The 17,260-nt window shown below is 37.7% G+C and overlaps 1 protein-coding gene across 1 annotated transcript; it reads right to left on the bottom strand.

Annotated features, from left to right (window-relative positions):
• Positions 1 to 3,285: 3,285 nt before the first annotated feature.
• rab18b (RAB18B, member RAS oncogene family) lies at positions 3,286 to 14,252 on the bottom strand. The gene is made up of 7 exons (XM_053486441.1): positions 14,092 to 14,252; positions 11,877 to 11,932; positions 10,770 to 10,831; positions 9,201 to 9,273; positions 7,204 to 7,322; positions 6,142 to 6,208; positions 3,286 to 5,321 (listed from the first exon to the last, which is right to left on the bottom strand). Exons 1-7 carry the CDS (start codon positions 14,157 to 14,159, stop codon positions 5,149 to 5,151), a joined length of 618 nt encoding a protein of 205 aa, XP_053342416.1. The 5' UTR covers positions 14,160 to 14,252; the 3' UTR covers positions 3,286 to 5,148.
• Between the last annotated feature and the right edge of the window lie 3,008 nt (positions 14,253 to 17,260).

The following is a 17,260-nucleotide window of genomic DNA, read 5'->3' as shown; positions in this document are numbered from 1 at the left end:
TTGTGGTGAAAAATTATAGGAAACGATTTTTATTATAAAATAAGCAATATAAAAATATACATGTTGTATATGAAAAAAATATATATAATTTATATATTTTTCCCCTATACAACATTTTTTATATTGCTTATTTTATAATTAAATTCATTTGTTATAATTTGTAATTTGTAAACCATAAACCTATGAATTTATGTTCTAATATATTATTTGAAAGAGATTATGTAGGGGAGGCAATTCGTGGCGAGGGGGGCATTTTAGAGCATAACACTGGGTCAGTAGCGTATTGTATTTAGTGAGCATAATAACATCAATGGATACATTTGTTACATGGACCACAAAAAAGCAGGTGATTCAGCATCATCAGCCTAATCATCCAAAAAGCCTATGATGAAGCCTATGTTGCGCTTGGATTCATGGTGAGGATGGTGAGGGCAGAGGAGAGACCTGTGTGTGTTTTGTGTCTTAAACCGCTGGCAGCAGATAGCATGAGACCCAACAAAGTAGGAAGACACTTAGAGACAACACACCCCAGTCACGTTAATAAGCCACTCGACTTCTTTGAAAGAAAGCTCTAGATAAGTGATGAAGTAAGCCTGTTATAACAATTGCACGTGTATTTTATCTGTTTTGAACTTGCCGTTATTTGGTCTTATTGGTTTAGAAATTGATATTTCAATAAAAAATACACTTGGTCGTTTTCGTTATCATTTTGTTGACAAGTGGGGCTTGAAAATTCGCCCACCCCCTTAAGTGGGGAATGACAGAAAATGTTTGAGAACCACTGGTGTACACGGAGTTTGCATGTTCTATCCGTGCTTGGCGGGTTTCCTCAGGGTCCTCCAGTTTCCTCCCAAATGCAGATTAGGCTAACTGGTGTCTCCAAATTGTCTGTGGTGTAAATAAGTGTGTGTGTGCCCTGTGATGGATGGGAATCCTGTCCAGCGTGTACCCCACCTCGTGCCCTAAGTCTCCTCGGATAGGTGTCTCGCATCTGCAATATATCATCTTATAAACATCAATAGTGTATCATTTTACGGTGTCTATGAACACTATATGGCCAAAAGTATGTGGACACCCAACCTACTACAGACCTCCCATAAGAGTGGTGCTTAAAACCTGTGCCAAGGTGTGTGTGTGTATCAGATGGTCGGCTCGACCGGAGCAGTCGAAAGACGAACCACGACATGGTGTATTTCTTTTGTCTGTCTATGTAAAATCGTGGACTCAGGAATTCATATTCCTGATTTTAATATCATTGTTAGAAATAATCACATGGAGCCTCAGGTGCTCTGTAAGATCCAGTCCAAGATGTGGGTTTAATTAATACATGAACGGAGTCAGAAATCTACCAAGACAAACATCTAGAGCAGTCATCATAATGGGACAAATCAGGCTGCTTGTAACGTTATACAGCTTCCTTTAGAAACTGACATCTGTCTTGCCGGCTGAACGCCATAACCGTCACGAATAACCTTCATTAGGTAAACACATTCAGCAAAAACAGCAGCATGACATTAGAGGTATTTAATAATTGCTCATTCCTGAGGTGTGTCTGTTTAACACACGCAATCGGCGTCCGTCTTTTCACCGGGACGAGTGATTGATCGACGTGAACCACACGCGACTGCAATAACACGGAATATGAATGGCTCTACTCATCCGGGTATTTGTTGCCATAAGGCGGCCATGTTTGGGGTCTTCTCTCCGCTTATTGACACAGTAACAAGATAGGTGAGGACCAAGTTCCTGTCTGTCTAATGAACTGTCTCTGGTCATCTGGAGTTCATTTTCAATTTCTCGAACTCACGCCACAATATGATAGATGATAAGTACCTGATTTAAATAAATATACAGCGATTTTTTTCTTTCTATTATTCAAATTTAATAAATTCATACACCAGCTCCCTTTATAGCACAATGAAGCATTTAGTAAAGATAAACTAAAAAGACACGGAGGTTCAGAAAGGTTCATTTTTACGGCCGACACTGGCTTCACCCCGTTAAACATTTCGTATTGTTAGGACCGGGAACTGAAACGGGTCGGTCATGAACCTACAGTTTCCTGGGATAGGTTTCAAGCCCCCTGTGACCCTGTATACGGGATAAAGTGGTATAGAAGACAAATAATTAAACTGAATAACAATAATTAGGTTAATTACATAACCAAACAAAAAAAATAGGTTTAACTTCCCTCATTGTAAAACCCCGAAATTTGGGGCAAGAAGTTACTGCCAGATTTCAGGTGATTTATTGAATGAACACATTGCACGGTCTGATCTCGAAATAAATACACCTGATCCTGGAAGGCCAAAAAATGCCTAAAGTGCAAGAACATTTGAGATCCAAGTTATAACTAGTCTGGGCAATATGATGAAAAATAAAAACAATAATAATCATATGCTAATTTGTAACATTCATAAAACACGACATGAATCACGGCTAACTAACGGCCTGCAAAACAGATGTGCTGCATAACATCTGTAAAGATTCTCAGCTGTTAAACAGAGCTTGATAATCAATTTAATGCCTGTAGAACACTTGAAACATTGAAAGAAACTATTTTAAGGATTAAAAAAATTTTAAAAATCTATTCATGACATCATTACACAGATATCGTCGTATCGTCCAGCGCTAACTGGAACGTTCTAAAAGTCCAAGGAAATGTTAAAAAACTGATAAACATGATGTTTAAATAATGCTGAATTTATACAGCAAAACCAAAGACTCTGGATTCATGTGATTTTAAATAAAAGTACAAATTCAAGCGAACATTTAAATTACCAACCCCTGAGTTTTTAATTTTAATTAAAGCTGATCACGGCTCCAGCGTACTGAGAAAACTTTATACCTTGATGGTGTCCAAGCACTAGTAGAACACTGGGATAAGTGCATTAGTGTAACGGGATTATATAAAGAAATAAAGGAGTTTTTTTGCTCTCATAATTGTGTTGTTATTCTGTACAATCAATAGTTCTGATTTGATTCGAACACCACTCGTATCAGAACTGAAGTTTTTTTTTCATGCAGAGATCATTTCCTCATTTAGTAAAAAAATTGTTCAAGATTGATTCTAATAGAATACAGACTTTAGCTCACTTGAAAAAAAAGCAAAGTGGTATCGAGTGGTACCAGTTCTGATTCTGATTTTTTTTTCTATTGTTTGTTTTGGAGCCACTTTGGGTATGAAAGAAAAATTTTAAATGTAAAGATAAAACGGTGAAGATCAAAAAACCATATAAAATAGTCGTCTTGCGTACAGTCTAGAAGAGAAAACTACGAGGCAAGCAGATTAAATGAAATTTTATTGCAAAAGAAAACAGTACTGATGCTCTCAGTGACACACTTCCAATCTGATCCGATCTTAAGGTAATACAGAATCCAATCCAGGACACACTTTCAAATTAGGCAAATTCGGAGCAGCGAGGACCTTCGACAGCTTTGTGATCTACTCGTGAGATCGACACTAATAAACGAGCTGTATGAAAAGAATGTTCAATTTGTTAACTGTTGGAATTTTCATCAAAAAAAAAAGGTTTATTTGTTTATAGTTTATTTGTCAGATTTTTATTTATATTAATATGTAACTTTAAAGGCACAAGAACCATTCGGCTCAGAATATTTGTCTAACTTTGTCTAAAATTTGATTTTGGTTTGCTTTATTTTACAGAAGCTTAACATTATTATGAAAAAAAGTGCTAAACTCTCTTGAACCTGATGAATGCCAGGTTAAAAACCCTTTTTTAAAATCATCTACTTTTTTAAAAACTGTTGTAACGTTAAACGTGCTCCTGGTACAGACTTCACAGTACTGTGTGTATCGGTGCAAACGGGAAGCGATGACACCGACTGCGCATGCTGTCTGCTTAAGAGATGTTCGGCTAATATCGGGTAATGCGACGGCTACCGCCTTGTAACATGCTTTAACATCACTTTTACATATAGCCACTTAAAAACAGATGGGTTTAAACAATCAGATCGACTGATTTACTTTAAGAAAAGTACTGACACCGGCTTTAAAATAAGATCAGGTTTAATATACGCTCTCGGATATGGATACACTGGGTGAGATGGTACTGATTACTGAACAAAATGTTGATATAGTGTAAAGGATTTACTTTTCTGTCTGCTCCGGTCCGGTGCGACCCGCAGTGACGGGGAACAGAACCCCTTTTTCCTCTCCGAGCATGCTACCGCTCTACTAATCAGGAACAGTGTAAATGGAATCAATCAGGACTACTGAACTACTGATGTCTAACAGTTCTAGCGCTTTAGTGTGATGTTAGATCAATAGTGAATCAACGGTCGTGTTTAACACAGCGATTAGAGGTTTAAAATAAAGGAAAGTCAGAAAAATAAAAACAAGCAGTTTTAGGACAACATGAAACCCAGGACTCGCATGCCAGGATAATAATACACATCAGTGGTCCATGACTGGGAATGAAGAGTGTTATTGAGTTTAAAAATGTTTCTACTGATGTAAAAGTTACTACAGAGACGATAACGCAAAAACAATATGAACTGAAAGAGGGGAAAAAAGAAGAAGAAGAAAAAAAAGCACTCCATATATTTTTTGTATGAATATTCCTCGAGAAACATTACCAGGAGCATGCAAAGTGAGGACATTATAAAGACAGCAAATAGGATGGTGTTTGGTGCAGAGGGGGGGGAAAAAAAAAGCAGGCAACACTCAAATGATTACAAAAATAAAGCAAATATATTGGATTAGATAAAGCAAAGAGGCCTGGGGACGAAAGCACAGAGTGGAACTTGATGGAAATTTTAGCACGGTTAATCTCTAAATTCGAGAAACTAATCCCACCCTGTGGGGATTCTCTACTTAATTAACTGCCCCTGTTTTTACTCTGTAATAATTATCACACTGAGAGAACGAGAGAGAAAGAGAGAGAATGATGTCAGCATCGGTCCTTCTGTTTCAGTAAAAGTGACGTCGTGACGGCAACGGTAATTCAACGCAGCTCTATGATAAGTTAGATTAAAACACCATACAGAAACCGAAGTGGAAGGACAGACAGGGTGTGTGTGTGTGAGCGTCCTTCGGCTGCCCGGACAGAGCCGACCTTCGCTTCTCGTTCAGAAGCCAGGAATCGCAGTTCGTTTGTTTTGTTTTTCCGGTGAAAAAGTTGGGAGTTAAATGAGCGAGCAGTATCCTCCGCAGCTGCCGTAGCCCTGCGTCTGCTCCTCTCCGAGCGGGACACCGCGGTTCTGGGCGCTGCTCTCCCACAGGCCCGGGGTCTGCAGGATCTTCTCCACCAGCTCCTCGAAGGCACACTGGACGCCGTCCTTGGTCTTAGCGCTCGCCTCTGAGGAGAAACCACAAGTATTAGGGATGAGATTTAAACAACACGAATAATCAGGGTGGTAATAAATTGTTTATGCTTTATAAAGTTTTTTTTTTATTGATTATTTACTGAGGATAAAAACGCATGGTCAATTTTTTGCTTTTTCTTCTTAGATTTGTTGTCTTGTAATCACTGCCTGACCACTAGGGGGAGTCATGATGAATTATATGCTCTACTGTACTGCTACAGTTGAAAAGAATTTTTTTTTTTGAAAAGGCATGAACATAAACATAAATAAGAGGGGTGTTCAAGTCAAACTAGGACTTTTGACTGTTTTTTACAAGAATCAGGCATTCCACCTGCTGAATGATCAGTGGGAAGCATCACTTTTATTCACCACACAATACCGGTTTGTCTTGAACGCCCCTTTTATACATGTTTATTTCTGTTTAGCTCACATCTACTGCTCGGTTTCCTGTTCGCATTCTTTTAATATTTGACATTGTGCATTTCGTAACACGTGGGCTAGAAGAGTTCAGGGATACAAGGCTCTGACGCAATACTGATGACATCATCATGTAGAGCACAAGGCAACTGGCATGAGAATAACTGGATGACTCGAGCCGGGAGCGGGGGGTCAGGGTAGACGCAGAGTTCAGTGAATTACACAACACAAACACATCACCATTATTTTAACACTTTGAACTGCAGACTGTACGTATCGAGTAAATGATTCTTGATACTTTGTATCCTTGATTTTTTTTTTTTTTATAAACAGGCACGACGACCAGTACAGTTTGCTTATGAAGCAAAAATTACATGTTTTGAGGAACAAGCTTACCGATGAACAGCATGGAGTGTTTCCGAGCGAACTTCAGACCCTCGTTTCTGTCCACCTCGCGGTTGTCCTGCAGAAAAATCACACAAACAAACGAAAGTATTAATTTCAATATTCTAATGTTTCTACAACACACACACAGAGGTTGGACAATGAAACTGAAACACTGGCCAATTTCGGGAGAGTTACGGTGTGGAGAAGCCCCAAAGAAGCGTACCACCCAGACTGAGTCCATCAAAATGTGTTTGATGGACAGAAGGATGATGATGATCACTGTGGTGAAGAATTTTCTCTTGATAGTAAAAATTTGTGTGGCAGAATGAATTAATTGACTGTCAATTAATCAATCAATCAATCAATCAATCTTTATACATCCATGGACACTATGGACAACTCCACGCACATCACATCTACACTACATGTTTACGTTTACATTCTGGACCATTGCACAAAGTCACTTTTTCTATGCATACTTGCACACCATTATAGTTCTATGTGTATAGTATATTTCTATTTTCAGGGTCAATTTCTTTTTTTGTTAAATTTTTATTAAAATTTTCTATCATATTTCTTCTATTGATATTTATTACTTATAAGTTTTAATTCTCTTTTTAAGGTCACTGGCGGTCGTGTAAGCATTTCACTACATTTCGTACTGTGTATGTGACAAATAAAATTTGAATTTGAATTACTTTTTTTAACACCACATAGGAATAGGCAGGTTTAAACAACTTTTTGTTTATTCCCTTAATAAATGAAATTTATTAAATTAAATTTTTCAATTTAAAAACAGCATGTTGTATTTACTCTGATTATTTTTGTGTAATATGAAATTAAGTTTGATGATCTAAATCAACATCAAGTGTCACAAATAGGCAAAAAAAAAAAAAAAAGAGATACTTCAGTACTGTATAAAGTGGTCTAAGAGGAATAAAACACTTTAATGTTGTAACAGGGGCTCCACACCGATCTTGATGGTTTTCCTCTAACAGCACAACCCCGAGTGCTTGATCGAATCATTCGTATGCGAGACGGGCGTCTCATTGCTGTAGCGAACGGACCAACCTTGTCGATTTTGTTCCCGACGAGCATCTTGACGAGGTCGTTGCGTGTACAGTACGTCTCCAGCTCGCTCAGCCAGTTCTCCAGCTTCGTAAACGAGTCGCGCTTCGTCACGTCGTACACTGAAAAACACACAAGAGTTCATCCAGCCGTTTCTCTAAAATCATGTTTGGGCATTTTGCCTTAAAATCGCCTCGGATAAAATCAACTGCTCTAGCACTTGAGTTCCTGCTCTGTGTGTGTTAGCACCTTGTTAAACAAGTTCCAGCTCTTAATATTTACAAAGCGGCTCATTTTAAACCAGCGTGTGTGTGTGTTGCGCATCGCGTCCTCAATACCACCCTGTCAACAGAAAAGCCTTAGCGTGCTGAAGAACGATAAACCAGAACACGGTGTTTAACTGGCACGCAGGGCGACGTACTAGCCGAGTAATCGATGCCGACATGTTAGCAAACACACACACACACACGGCACCGGTGTGATCGAGCCAGATCTGTTCACGTAAACAGCGCCGTCTGAGATGGTCCAGCTGATACTCGACTCGGATCACTGTGCTGGATCTCTCGGAGACGCTGCGCAGCTCTGTCTGTAACGGAACGGGCGATGACAGCTCGACACCCGACACGAGACGCCGCTGCTGTCTGGTTTCTGTCACTTTGGTTTGCACGAGTTTCTAAATTCAACGTCAGAAATTTCAAGCGAAGGTTATTCCTGGATGATCTCATGAGCGAGAGACTCCAGAGTCAAGTAGCTTCTCTGCTTTTTAAACCTATAAACGCGTCCGTGCTGTTACTCTCCAGAAGGGTTATTTTTATTCTCATGCACCACTTTAAAAGAAACACCTGATCCGATGATCAACCAATCGTGTTCAGGTTAAGAAGTAAATGATTGTTTTGGTGGTTGTACAGGCTGGTTGATGGGACACGTCAAAGCCCAGAGAGGGTTTCAGCTGACCAGAAGGCTACGTTGACTCGAATAAAGAACCGTGCTGAGAAGAAAGGCAACTCAGGATGGACAATCCCTGAGACTGATGGGGTACAAGAGCACAAAACAGGGTTTTAACTGGAGTCTGACAATGTTGCAGCGGATTATTGAAATGGGACAGACGAAGACTGGAAAGAGAGCAGACTTTTTTCATTTTTTGGTAAACTTTAAATCTCTTATGTTCATGAGAGTTCTTCAATAAATATCCTCGGACCCAAACGATGAAGCGCAAGATTCCATTTAGAGTATTAAGAATTGTGTATACAAAGGGGCACAAAAAAAAAAAAATTTTTAACTGTGCCCTTTTTTAAAACTTGAGTTGACTTATGCCAACAACGTGTAATATGTTTCCTCTAAAGATGTGTACTACGCACACTAAATAAAAGAAGTGCACAATAAAAGCCTTCTTACTGTAGAAAACTATCTACACAGGATCAGAAGTATCATGACCCTTGTGGACTCTAGTCAATGTTGTTTAAGTTAGTTCATTAAAATCAAACGTGTCTAGATGCCAATGTGACTACATAATTCAAACAGGTCTTACAGCTACACTTTGATGTTTATATAAATTTTGCAAGAAAATTGTTTAGCGTATATATTTTTCATGTTGAAGTGTGTAAGCATTTTTTGGGCCTCTCTGTATATTGATAAAGTATAAAGTAGTTACGTATGTTGCCTTCATTCCAGCCTCTTTACATTCAAAACTGTTAAACTGAACTAACTATATAGTACTGCATTCATACCTAAACTAATATTTACAAAAGTTTTTTGCCCCTAAACTTTCCTAAAATACCACCTCAGGCTCAGATCTTAACACCAAGCGGTGCTGTGTGCATGTCACTCGTGATCCTATGCATGTGAAAGTAGAAGCTGTTGAGCTGTCCATGTTGTTTAGATTCTGACGCGTCGATCTGGCCGTGTCACTGCTCCCACAGATGTTCAGTGATGAAACACTACTAAGACATGAATGACGCGCGTGTGTGTGTGTTGTCATCTCCGATCGGATGGTCGCTTACCTAATATCACCCCCTGCGCTCCTCTGTAGTAGCTGGGCGTCAGAGTTCTGAACCTTTCCTGTCCGGCTGTGTCCTGGGGAAAAAAAGAAAAACAAACAAACAAACAAAGAAAAACTTGTTAAAAAACATTGAAATGCCAACAGTGACACCTTGTGGCCAGAATGAGTTACTGCTTGACTGTCAGAAGTGGTTATTCTACCACTACAGTTAATAAAGCAGATAAATATGATAAAAGTTATAGATATTATAGATTGGGAGATGTAAATCGATTACATCACACATCCCGGTTATTTTATGTAGTAATTCATGTAGATCCCGATTTGATTTGATATTCGATTCTTTTAAACAAACTTGCCAAATAATTCCTTCCTCCGCCTGCCAACATTTTGATAGTTTAGTTTAAAGCGCACCACCTGTAGGTTTATAGAGCTATGATAATGTTTTACCACAACATATACATAAAAAATATATATCTTTTTAACAAATCGATTTTGGAGTCAGTGTGGCGATACATGTAGAAGAATGACCACGAAAAAAAGAGAACTACTTCGACTCATCTTCTGTGGTTGTGGCTTATCTGCCTCAGAAGCTTGCCATGCTACGAGATGCTTTTGCTCAACACGGATGCACAGAGTTTCTGTAAGCTTTTAAACTACTGGTTTGGGTGCGTTTCTTGGTAACGAGTGTGTGAGAGAGAGAGAGAGAGAGAGAAAGAGAATGGCAAATCACTGGTTTCAGAATAATGCCAGAAGAAAGAGAAGGAAGAGAGATGGATTTCTACAGATAGATTCATAAGTACACTGAGAAGACAACAGATTACGTGAAGAAAACAGATAAGTCTAAAAAAATTATCATTTTAATATTTCAGGATATAATCATTCTAGATGAAATATATGGAGCTATAGAGTCGACTCCAGCAAAGTCGCAACCTCATGTATATATGAAGATTTTTCTTTAGAACCCAAGTGATAACTTTGTTAACTTTGTTAAAACCACTTGCAATTTCACAAAGCGTAAATATCCTCCGCAATTTCTTTATGGCTTTTTGCGTGGCAATATATAATTTGTCATGTGTTTTAATGCTAAACTATTAAGAACAATATAATTTATTCATTTAGCAGCATAAATATTCATGTAAATTAAGCTAAATTTCCATATAAAATAAAATACTGTACACAATGTTTAGAGAGAACACAAAGCGACTGTAGAGGAAAATGCGGCTTGTGGTGGTGAATTTTTACCGTATTTACCATACAGTACTGATAGCAACAAAAAAAAAAAACGACAGCTCATACGCAAAGAAAACATGCTTGCATGAATTACAGTACATGACATCGATCACTTTACATTCTAGCACTCCAGAAGACACAGCAGTACAGTATACAAGTTCATCTTTACATTCTTTTTTTTTTTTTAGGTGTAATGTATTACACTGAGTTTGAACTGCAATTAAAATGTTTTGGGAGCAGACTTAGGGATCAAAGTATGAATTTACGGGTGCTCTAGGAACATAACGCCTGCGAATTTCAGAGGTCAAATCCACATCTGTATGTAACTGTACGTACTTACCCATATCGCAAGCTTGGCTTTGTTCCCATCTACTGCTATAGTTTTTACTTTAAAATCCACACCTATGACACACAGACAAAAAACAAGTCTTAAAACCACTCAGACAAATTCAGTTTGTTTATGTTTTTTAACAACTTATTTACAGTTAAGAAGCTAAGGTGTTTAAGTGTTCGTCATTCCCGATTTTATTTTTCCTGGTCACGTTTCTTCCACGATTTTGATATTGTGTCAAAGGGTTATTAATCCAGTTGTGGCAATTCCAAATCTTCTTTTTCTTTATTTTTTAACGCCATGCCAGCTTCTAAGGCTGTATTCAAAACGAGAGTCAGTTTGTGTTATTCGATATTAAAACTAGATAAGTTTAACTTAAAATTTATATTATATGTTTAACTTAAAAAATAAATTTGGATTTACTTGTTTAAAACCTTTTCTAAAATTGCCAACAGCATAAAACAAGTTCCTTACAGGAGTAAAAGAATTAGTCAAGTAATATAGTTTTTGAATGGACAGAAGGGTTTTACACTGTAATAATCACTTCATAGTAAAAAAATTTGTGCAAGTGTTCTATTCTGCATCTTATATAAAAATGACTTGATTCAAATCTTCTTAGTTGTTTTCTTTGCCTAATGCAACCCAATAATTTGACCCGTCTGAAATGGCCATGCAGTGTCTTTTAAACAGCTAAACATTATTAGCTCTATATGAACTGCATTTCATCTTTAAATTGTATTTAACCATGCTCTTTATTGAAAGTTTAAATTGAGCATTAAAGCAATTATTCTAACAACATAAAAAAAACAATGATTTACATCTAAAAACTAATACGGTGGTTTTACTTTTGTGGATATAAAGTTAAGAAACTTGGAAATTCTTGCATTATACATATATATTAAATTCTATTAGGCTTTCTGTATTTTTAGATATTTCAATTGTTTACATCCACAGTAATCCAGGCTCAAAGTCTGTGCATATGCAAAAGAGGAACAGGGACAACAGAATCATTCTGAATTTTATTTAAGCCTGTTTAATCTGTACTGATGTAAAATATCTGATGTACACAGAGGTCAACAGAAAGTCAATTCAGGCTAAAATAATCCTCTGACTCACCGATTGTTGCGGCCAATTCTGGGTCGAACGTGTCGTCTGTAAACCTCAGGAGCAAACTGAGGGGAAAAAACAGGTTTTTTTTATATCCAGTATTTTACACTTTTTTTGTTGAATAGATAAAAGGATTATTTCATGAATAGAATAAACATTGAAACCAACTTAGGAAATCATCGCCTCCACCCAGGTTGAAACGAAAGCCAGGTGCAGTGAATCAGATCATTTGCATTCGACTCAACAAAAAGAGTCGACTCTCTTTCAAATCTATAAATTGACTCGCTGGACAAAATCACCACGGATGAGTGTTTTTCTGCCTAACTATGGCTGTAACTTCGTCATGAAATCAAATAAACCTCCTAATTAACTAAACATTACATACTGTACAATGCCAGTGACAAGTATTTGCCCCTTTATTATTTATTTTATTTTATTTAGTTTTGCATATTTGTCACACAAATTTTGTGACATGACAATAACCAGAATAAATTTAAAAATGCAGTTTAAAAAAGATGATTTTATTTATTAAGGGGAGAAGTTGTCCAAACCTGAATGGCCCTATGTGAAAAAGGTCATTCTCCTTGCCACACCCAAGCCTGATTACTGCCAGAGCTAGTGACTCAAGAAATCAATTATATAGAGCCCGTCTGACAAAATGACAAAAAAAAGGAAGGGGAAAATACCGTTTTATGGCAATGTGTATTTGCCCCTTCCTTTTTTTTGTCATTTTAAATATAAATTACTTTAAGGTGGAACAGTTCAATTCTCATTTAATTGTTTCTGTAAAGAAATCATGTTGTCTCAAGGTTGTTTTTGTTCACCACTCCCACCCCTGGCTCTCTAATTACATTATGGATCTAAATCTAATAACTAGATATGCAGAAAATCTATTTAAATAATTTTAAAACCAGCCAGGCACTACAAATGTGATCATCCTTACATTGACGTATTCATCCTTCTAAGTGTTCCTCATTAACAAGATTCATGATTACACTCAGATGTTAAAAAGACACATGTTTGGAGCAAAACATTTTGATTATATTCATCACAAAACAATATAAACACCAACCGTGAATCAAAGAGTCGACTCATTCTAAAAGGCACATCAATAACCATGCAGTTTTTTTATGTATTAGGTATATTTTTATGAATTGCAAATATTTTTAAAGATGCATGGTCTTAAAGGAGGACAATATAAATCAGAAATGTGAATCATCAGTGCACTCATCTACGCAGATGACACTATCATGTGTCATTCAAAACGAGTCGACTCCTTAATGAGTCTGTTCAATGAGCCGACTCTTTCGGATTCAATAACACAAAGGAACGATTCATGACTCGACTGTATCGTCTTAGAACAACAAACTAACTATATATCTTCATAGTATATTATGGAAATATTCTTAATACACAAATTAATGAGAATCAAAGACTTAAACATGCTTGTCATGATTCCTGTACCGGAAGTAGTTAAAGTACAGAAAAAAAATGGTCAGTGTTTGGACTCCTTGGCTTTACCCCTAAATCTATTTTAAAATCAAATAAACAAAACATCCTTAATAAATTATATAACACTTTTTAATAGCAAAATGTAACTTCTTTCTTTTTAAATTATGAATAAAAACACTATGTTTTTCGTCATGCAGACTCGAAGCTTATCTTCTTGGCTAGCTCTGGGATGTTGATTTAGATACCGGGAAAAAGGAAATAAATACTAATTAATCTGCTCGGCTGTCTTTAAAATGATGTTTAAGTGAAATATTCTTCACATGTCCGTGGAATTTAGCGACACATCGCATGTAGCTAGCCAACGCAACGCCACTTCCGGGTCTGTCTTGCCAACGACCCGGGCTCTACGCTGTGATTGGCTGCCACATGAAGTTGACCAATCATATTGCCGAGAGACATAAAAAAAACAACCAATCATAGCTGAAAGGCGGGACTTATGCGACAGCTGGGCACGAAATAATAAAAAAAATGTCCGTGAGCTTAGCTTGTTACGTATAAAGTTGCATTTAAAATATATTTTTTAACATGCGGAATGTAAAAGTTAATACACCAAGGTTAGTAAGTAACTAAACGGTAAAATAAAGATAATAAAATGTTTCTAATGTCAAATAAAAAACGCTGATATAAGGAAGCTAGCCAGCTAGGCTAAGTTTGTTTCGCAACTTATGGCTCTTTTGTTCTAAACATTAAATAAATAATAAATCAGGTGTACCTGGATTTCCCGACGCCGCTCTCGCCAATAATTAATATCTTTAAGGTGGTTAACACGTCGTCGTCCATGTTGTGAGTTATTTATTTATTTCAGGAGCTTCGAGGCTGCACGCGGTGACGTGACACTGTTTGTGTCTGAAGGTTGGCGAAGTTTGTGGTGGGCGGAGCTTCAGAGGGCGAGATAAACCCTATGACGTCATTGGTCGCACACGCGCACAAAAAAAATCGACTTAAACCTTACCTCAAAGAATCGAAAATAAAGTATAAAATATTAATACTGTTAGATTCTCTGGTGACAGTTGGGGGGAAAACTCACTATGTCCTAACCACGACTTACTAAAGCCATGGAAATGAGATGCGATGTAATATGTTCTCCCCGTGCTTGCTGGGTTTCCTCCACATACTCCGGTTTCCTCCCACAGTCCCAAAGACGTGCAGATTAAACTAACTGGTGTTGCCAAATTGCCTGTAGTGTATGTGTGTGTGCTGTGCAATAGATTGGCACCCCGTCCAGGGTGTACCCGGCCCCATGCCCTAAGTCTCCTGGGATATGCTCCAGGCCCCTCATGACGTTGTATGCGTGAGTGTCGTGCTGCTTGATATTTCAATTATGTTTAATTATGACATCATAGTGCAACAGAGTCCTCAGACCAATTTTATGACGTGCATGATCCACAATTTCTTATTTTTTTACTCACAACTTAAGAATCTTTTTTCAGTTAGTTCATATTCACTGCTGCAAAACGAAGAAAGAAAACAAAGCTGTAATTTATTCTCATTCTGTCATTTATAAATTTATATTAAATGTACATGCAAAGAGAAAAAAAAGCTTGGAAAAAGCCATTTCCACATGTATGGGTCATTAAAGAGTTCCTGGGAGGCCAGCGTTTCAGGTTTGAAGCAGGCAGTCCGATCATGGCTCCTATGTACTAAGTAAACTTTCTACCTGGATGTTATCCAAGCACTAGTGAAACACTGGGATAAGTTCATTAGTGTTTCAGGGGATTATAGGGAGAAATAAAGGGAGTGTTTTAACACTTAGAATTGTATTCTGTTATTCTGTACAATCAAAAGCCCCAGGGTGACTTGACCCTTATTAGGGCTTAAGCACTATAGGGTTGCGCAGGACCCTCTTGTTTTCCTAAGGATTTTTTCCCGCCATTTTGGGCTTTTTGGGGGCCTTAACATGCCCAAAACCCATGAAAATTGGCAGAGAATTTGGAATCTGCTGTCATTAGGATGTCTGAGAGTTGCGTGGCACGGGGCACTTACACGAGATTTTGATGCATAACACTTGCACGTCTGCACACAAAATTCGGTACACATTTAGAGCTCATTGAGCTCAACACCTTTCACGCTGCATGTCATGGGCTCAACTCAACAGGAAGTCAGCTATTTTGGGTCATTTGCCTAAATGCACCCAATGGATTTTGATATACTCCGTCTAGGGAATTTATACGATCGCCACCAAACCGGACCTATGTGGTCTAAAGACATTGAGAATGCAAAATTGTAAAGGGATTTTTGATATCTCAAACAGGTAACAGCACAGCAACTTTCTGTGTGACATTATATCAAGTGATGCGCTTAAAGATATCACATTCAGTGACATCATAGTGTTTCTGTGGCCTATTCTACACACGTACACATCATAAATGTTAACACTCACACACACGCACACACTCATATCATGAACATCCCTCTCTCACACAAAGAGACACTCTTGCACACGCATGCATGCACGCACGCACACACACATCTCTCACTTACACATGTACACAGACACACACATACCAGCTTTTTGGAGATCTTAACATAAAATTCCCCCTATTCTACACACACATCACAAATGTTAACACACACACACACACACACACACACACACATATACACACACATAGTTAACATGACAAATATTTAGGGCCCAGACTGAAATCAGCCCTATATAGTGTGTGATGTGCGCAAGTTCTGCAGTGCACCCGGGCGGCAATGGCTTTTTGGAAGTCTTAACATGCTCAAATAACAGAGAGATGGTGTTTAAAAAAAATTAATTTGCCCCCCTTCATTCCCTCACTGTGAAGCTATGTTGGCTAATCAGAAGCCGAGAAAAAAACAAGTACTTTGCACCCTGATGTCAAACACAGGAGATACCTTACCCATCAAAACGCATACATGAACCAATTATTCTAAACATGGTTCTTCCTTTATGGCGTCTAAACACTAGTGAAACACCGGGATAAGTAGAGTTACTATCATAACTGTGTTCTTTTATTCCTCACAATCAAAAAGTCCCACTTTGATTTGAACACCCCTTGTATAACTATTAAAATTTATTAAGAAACTTTGATTTCTTCAATCAAATACTGAGTAAAAGTCAATTTTAAAACGTTTAAATCTCTAATTTAAAAAAGTACAAATTCCCCCCCAAAATTATTTATTTATTAAATTAATCATGTCACTGCAAAGTGATTATTTTTCCTAGAAAATAATATAAAAAAAACAAGGCTATCATAATAAATAAAGCATATTTCTGAGACCTTCTGTGCTTTCTAAAATAAAATTATATCCAGACTTAGGTGATCCTCAGATTAGACAAGACATTTCTGGAATAGCTTTTTCAATAATTTTGTTTTTGGTAAAATACCAGAACACAGCCGTGTAAACAGACTCTAAAAGGACGAAACTAAAACTAAATAACTAAAAAAAAAAAAAATACTGGGTGAGTTTATCCTTTTGCTTCTTGGGTGAATTACCAGTGAGCCATTTTTCTGAGGATGGCTTTCCTCATCCAGAAACAAAGACCTATTGTCCTGTTCCCAAAGTGCATAATGGTCTCAGGGGATACAGGACATACCTGACCACTGCTTCAGAAAATTACAGCTCTTCAGCCCTACTAAACTTTACTGCTGCCTGATTATTTGGGAGACAATTCCTCATTGTTCTTCCAGTTAAAAGATAACAAAGATCCAAAGAAGAACCATTGTGGTCGTCCTCCGTGCTCATGTGCAACTGATCATCTGAAAGTTTCAGGTTCTCTCTTCTTATCCACCTGATCCAGCCCATGAGGTCATTATGAAGCTCTTTATGAGTGTATTGGAGCAGAAAACAACCTGGAACAGAAGAGGTTAATGTGCCTCTAATTGGAGAAACCAGCAGTCTGAGAAGGACAG

This window comes from Clarias gariepinus, chromosome 25, assembly GCF_024256425.1.
Source record: "Clarias gariepinus isolate MV-2021 ecotype Netherlands chromosome 25, CGAR_prim_01v2, whole genome shotgun sequence".
Taxonomy (NCBI): Eukaryota; Metazoa; Chordata; class Actinopteri; order Siluriformes; family Clariidae; genus Clarias; species Clarias gariepinus.
The sequence above is the reverse complement of the archived record's forward strand: the minus strand, read 5'-3'. Positions and strand labels throughout refer to the sequence as shown.

Excerpts from the sequence above, each read along its gene's own strand:
- rab18b (XM_053486441.1), bottom strand. The coding sequence starts at position 14,159 with ATGGACGACGACGTGTTAACCACCTTAAAGATATTAATTATTGGCGAG. Across the intron at positions 10,832-11,876 it reads AGAATTGGCCGCAACAATCG|GTGTGGATTTTAAAGTAAAA; the intron begins GTGAGTCAGAGG and ends TGTGTGTCATAG. Across the intron at positions 7,323-9,200 it reads AGCGCAGGGGGTGATATTAG|TGTACGACGTGACGAAGCGC; the intron begins GTAAGCGACCAT and ends TGTGTTTTTCAG.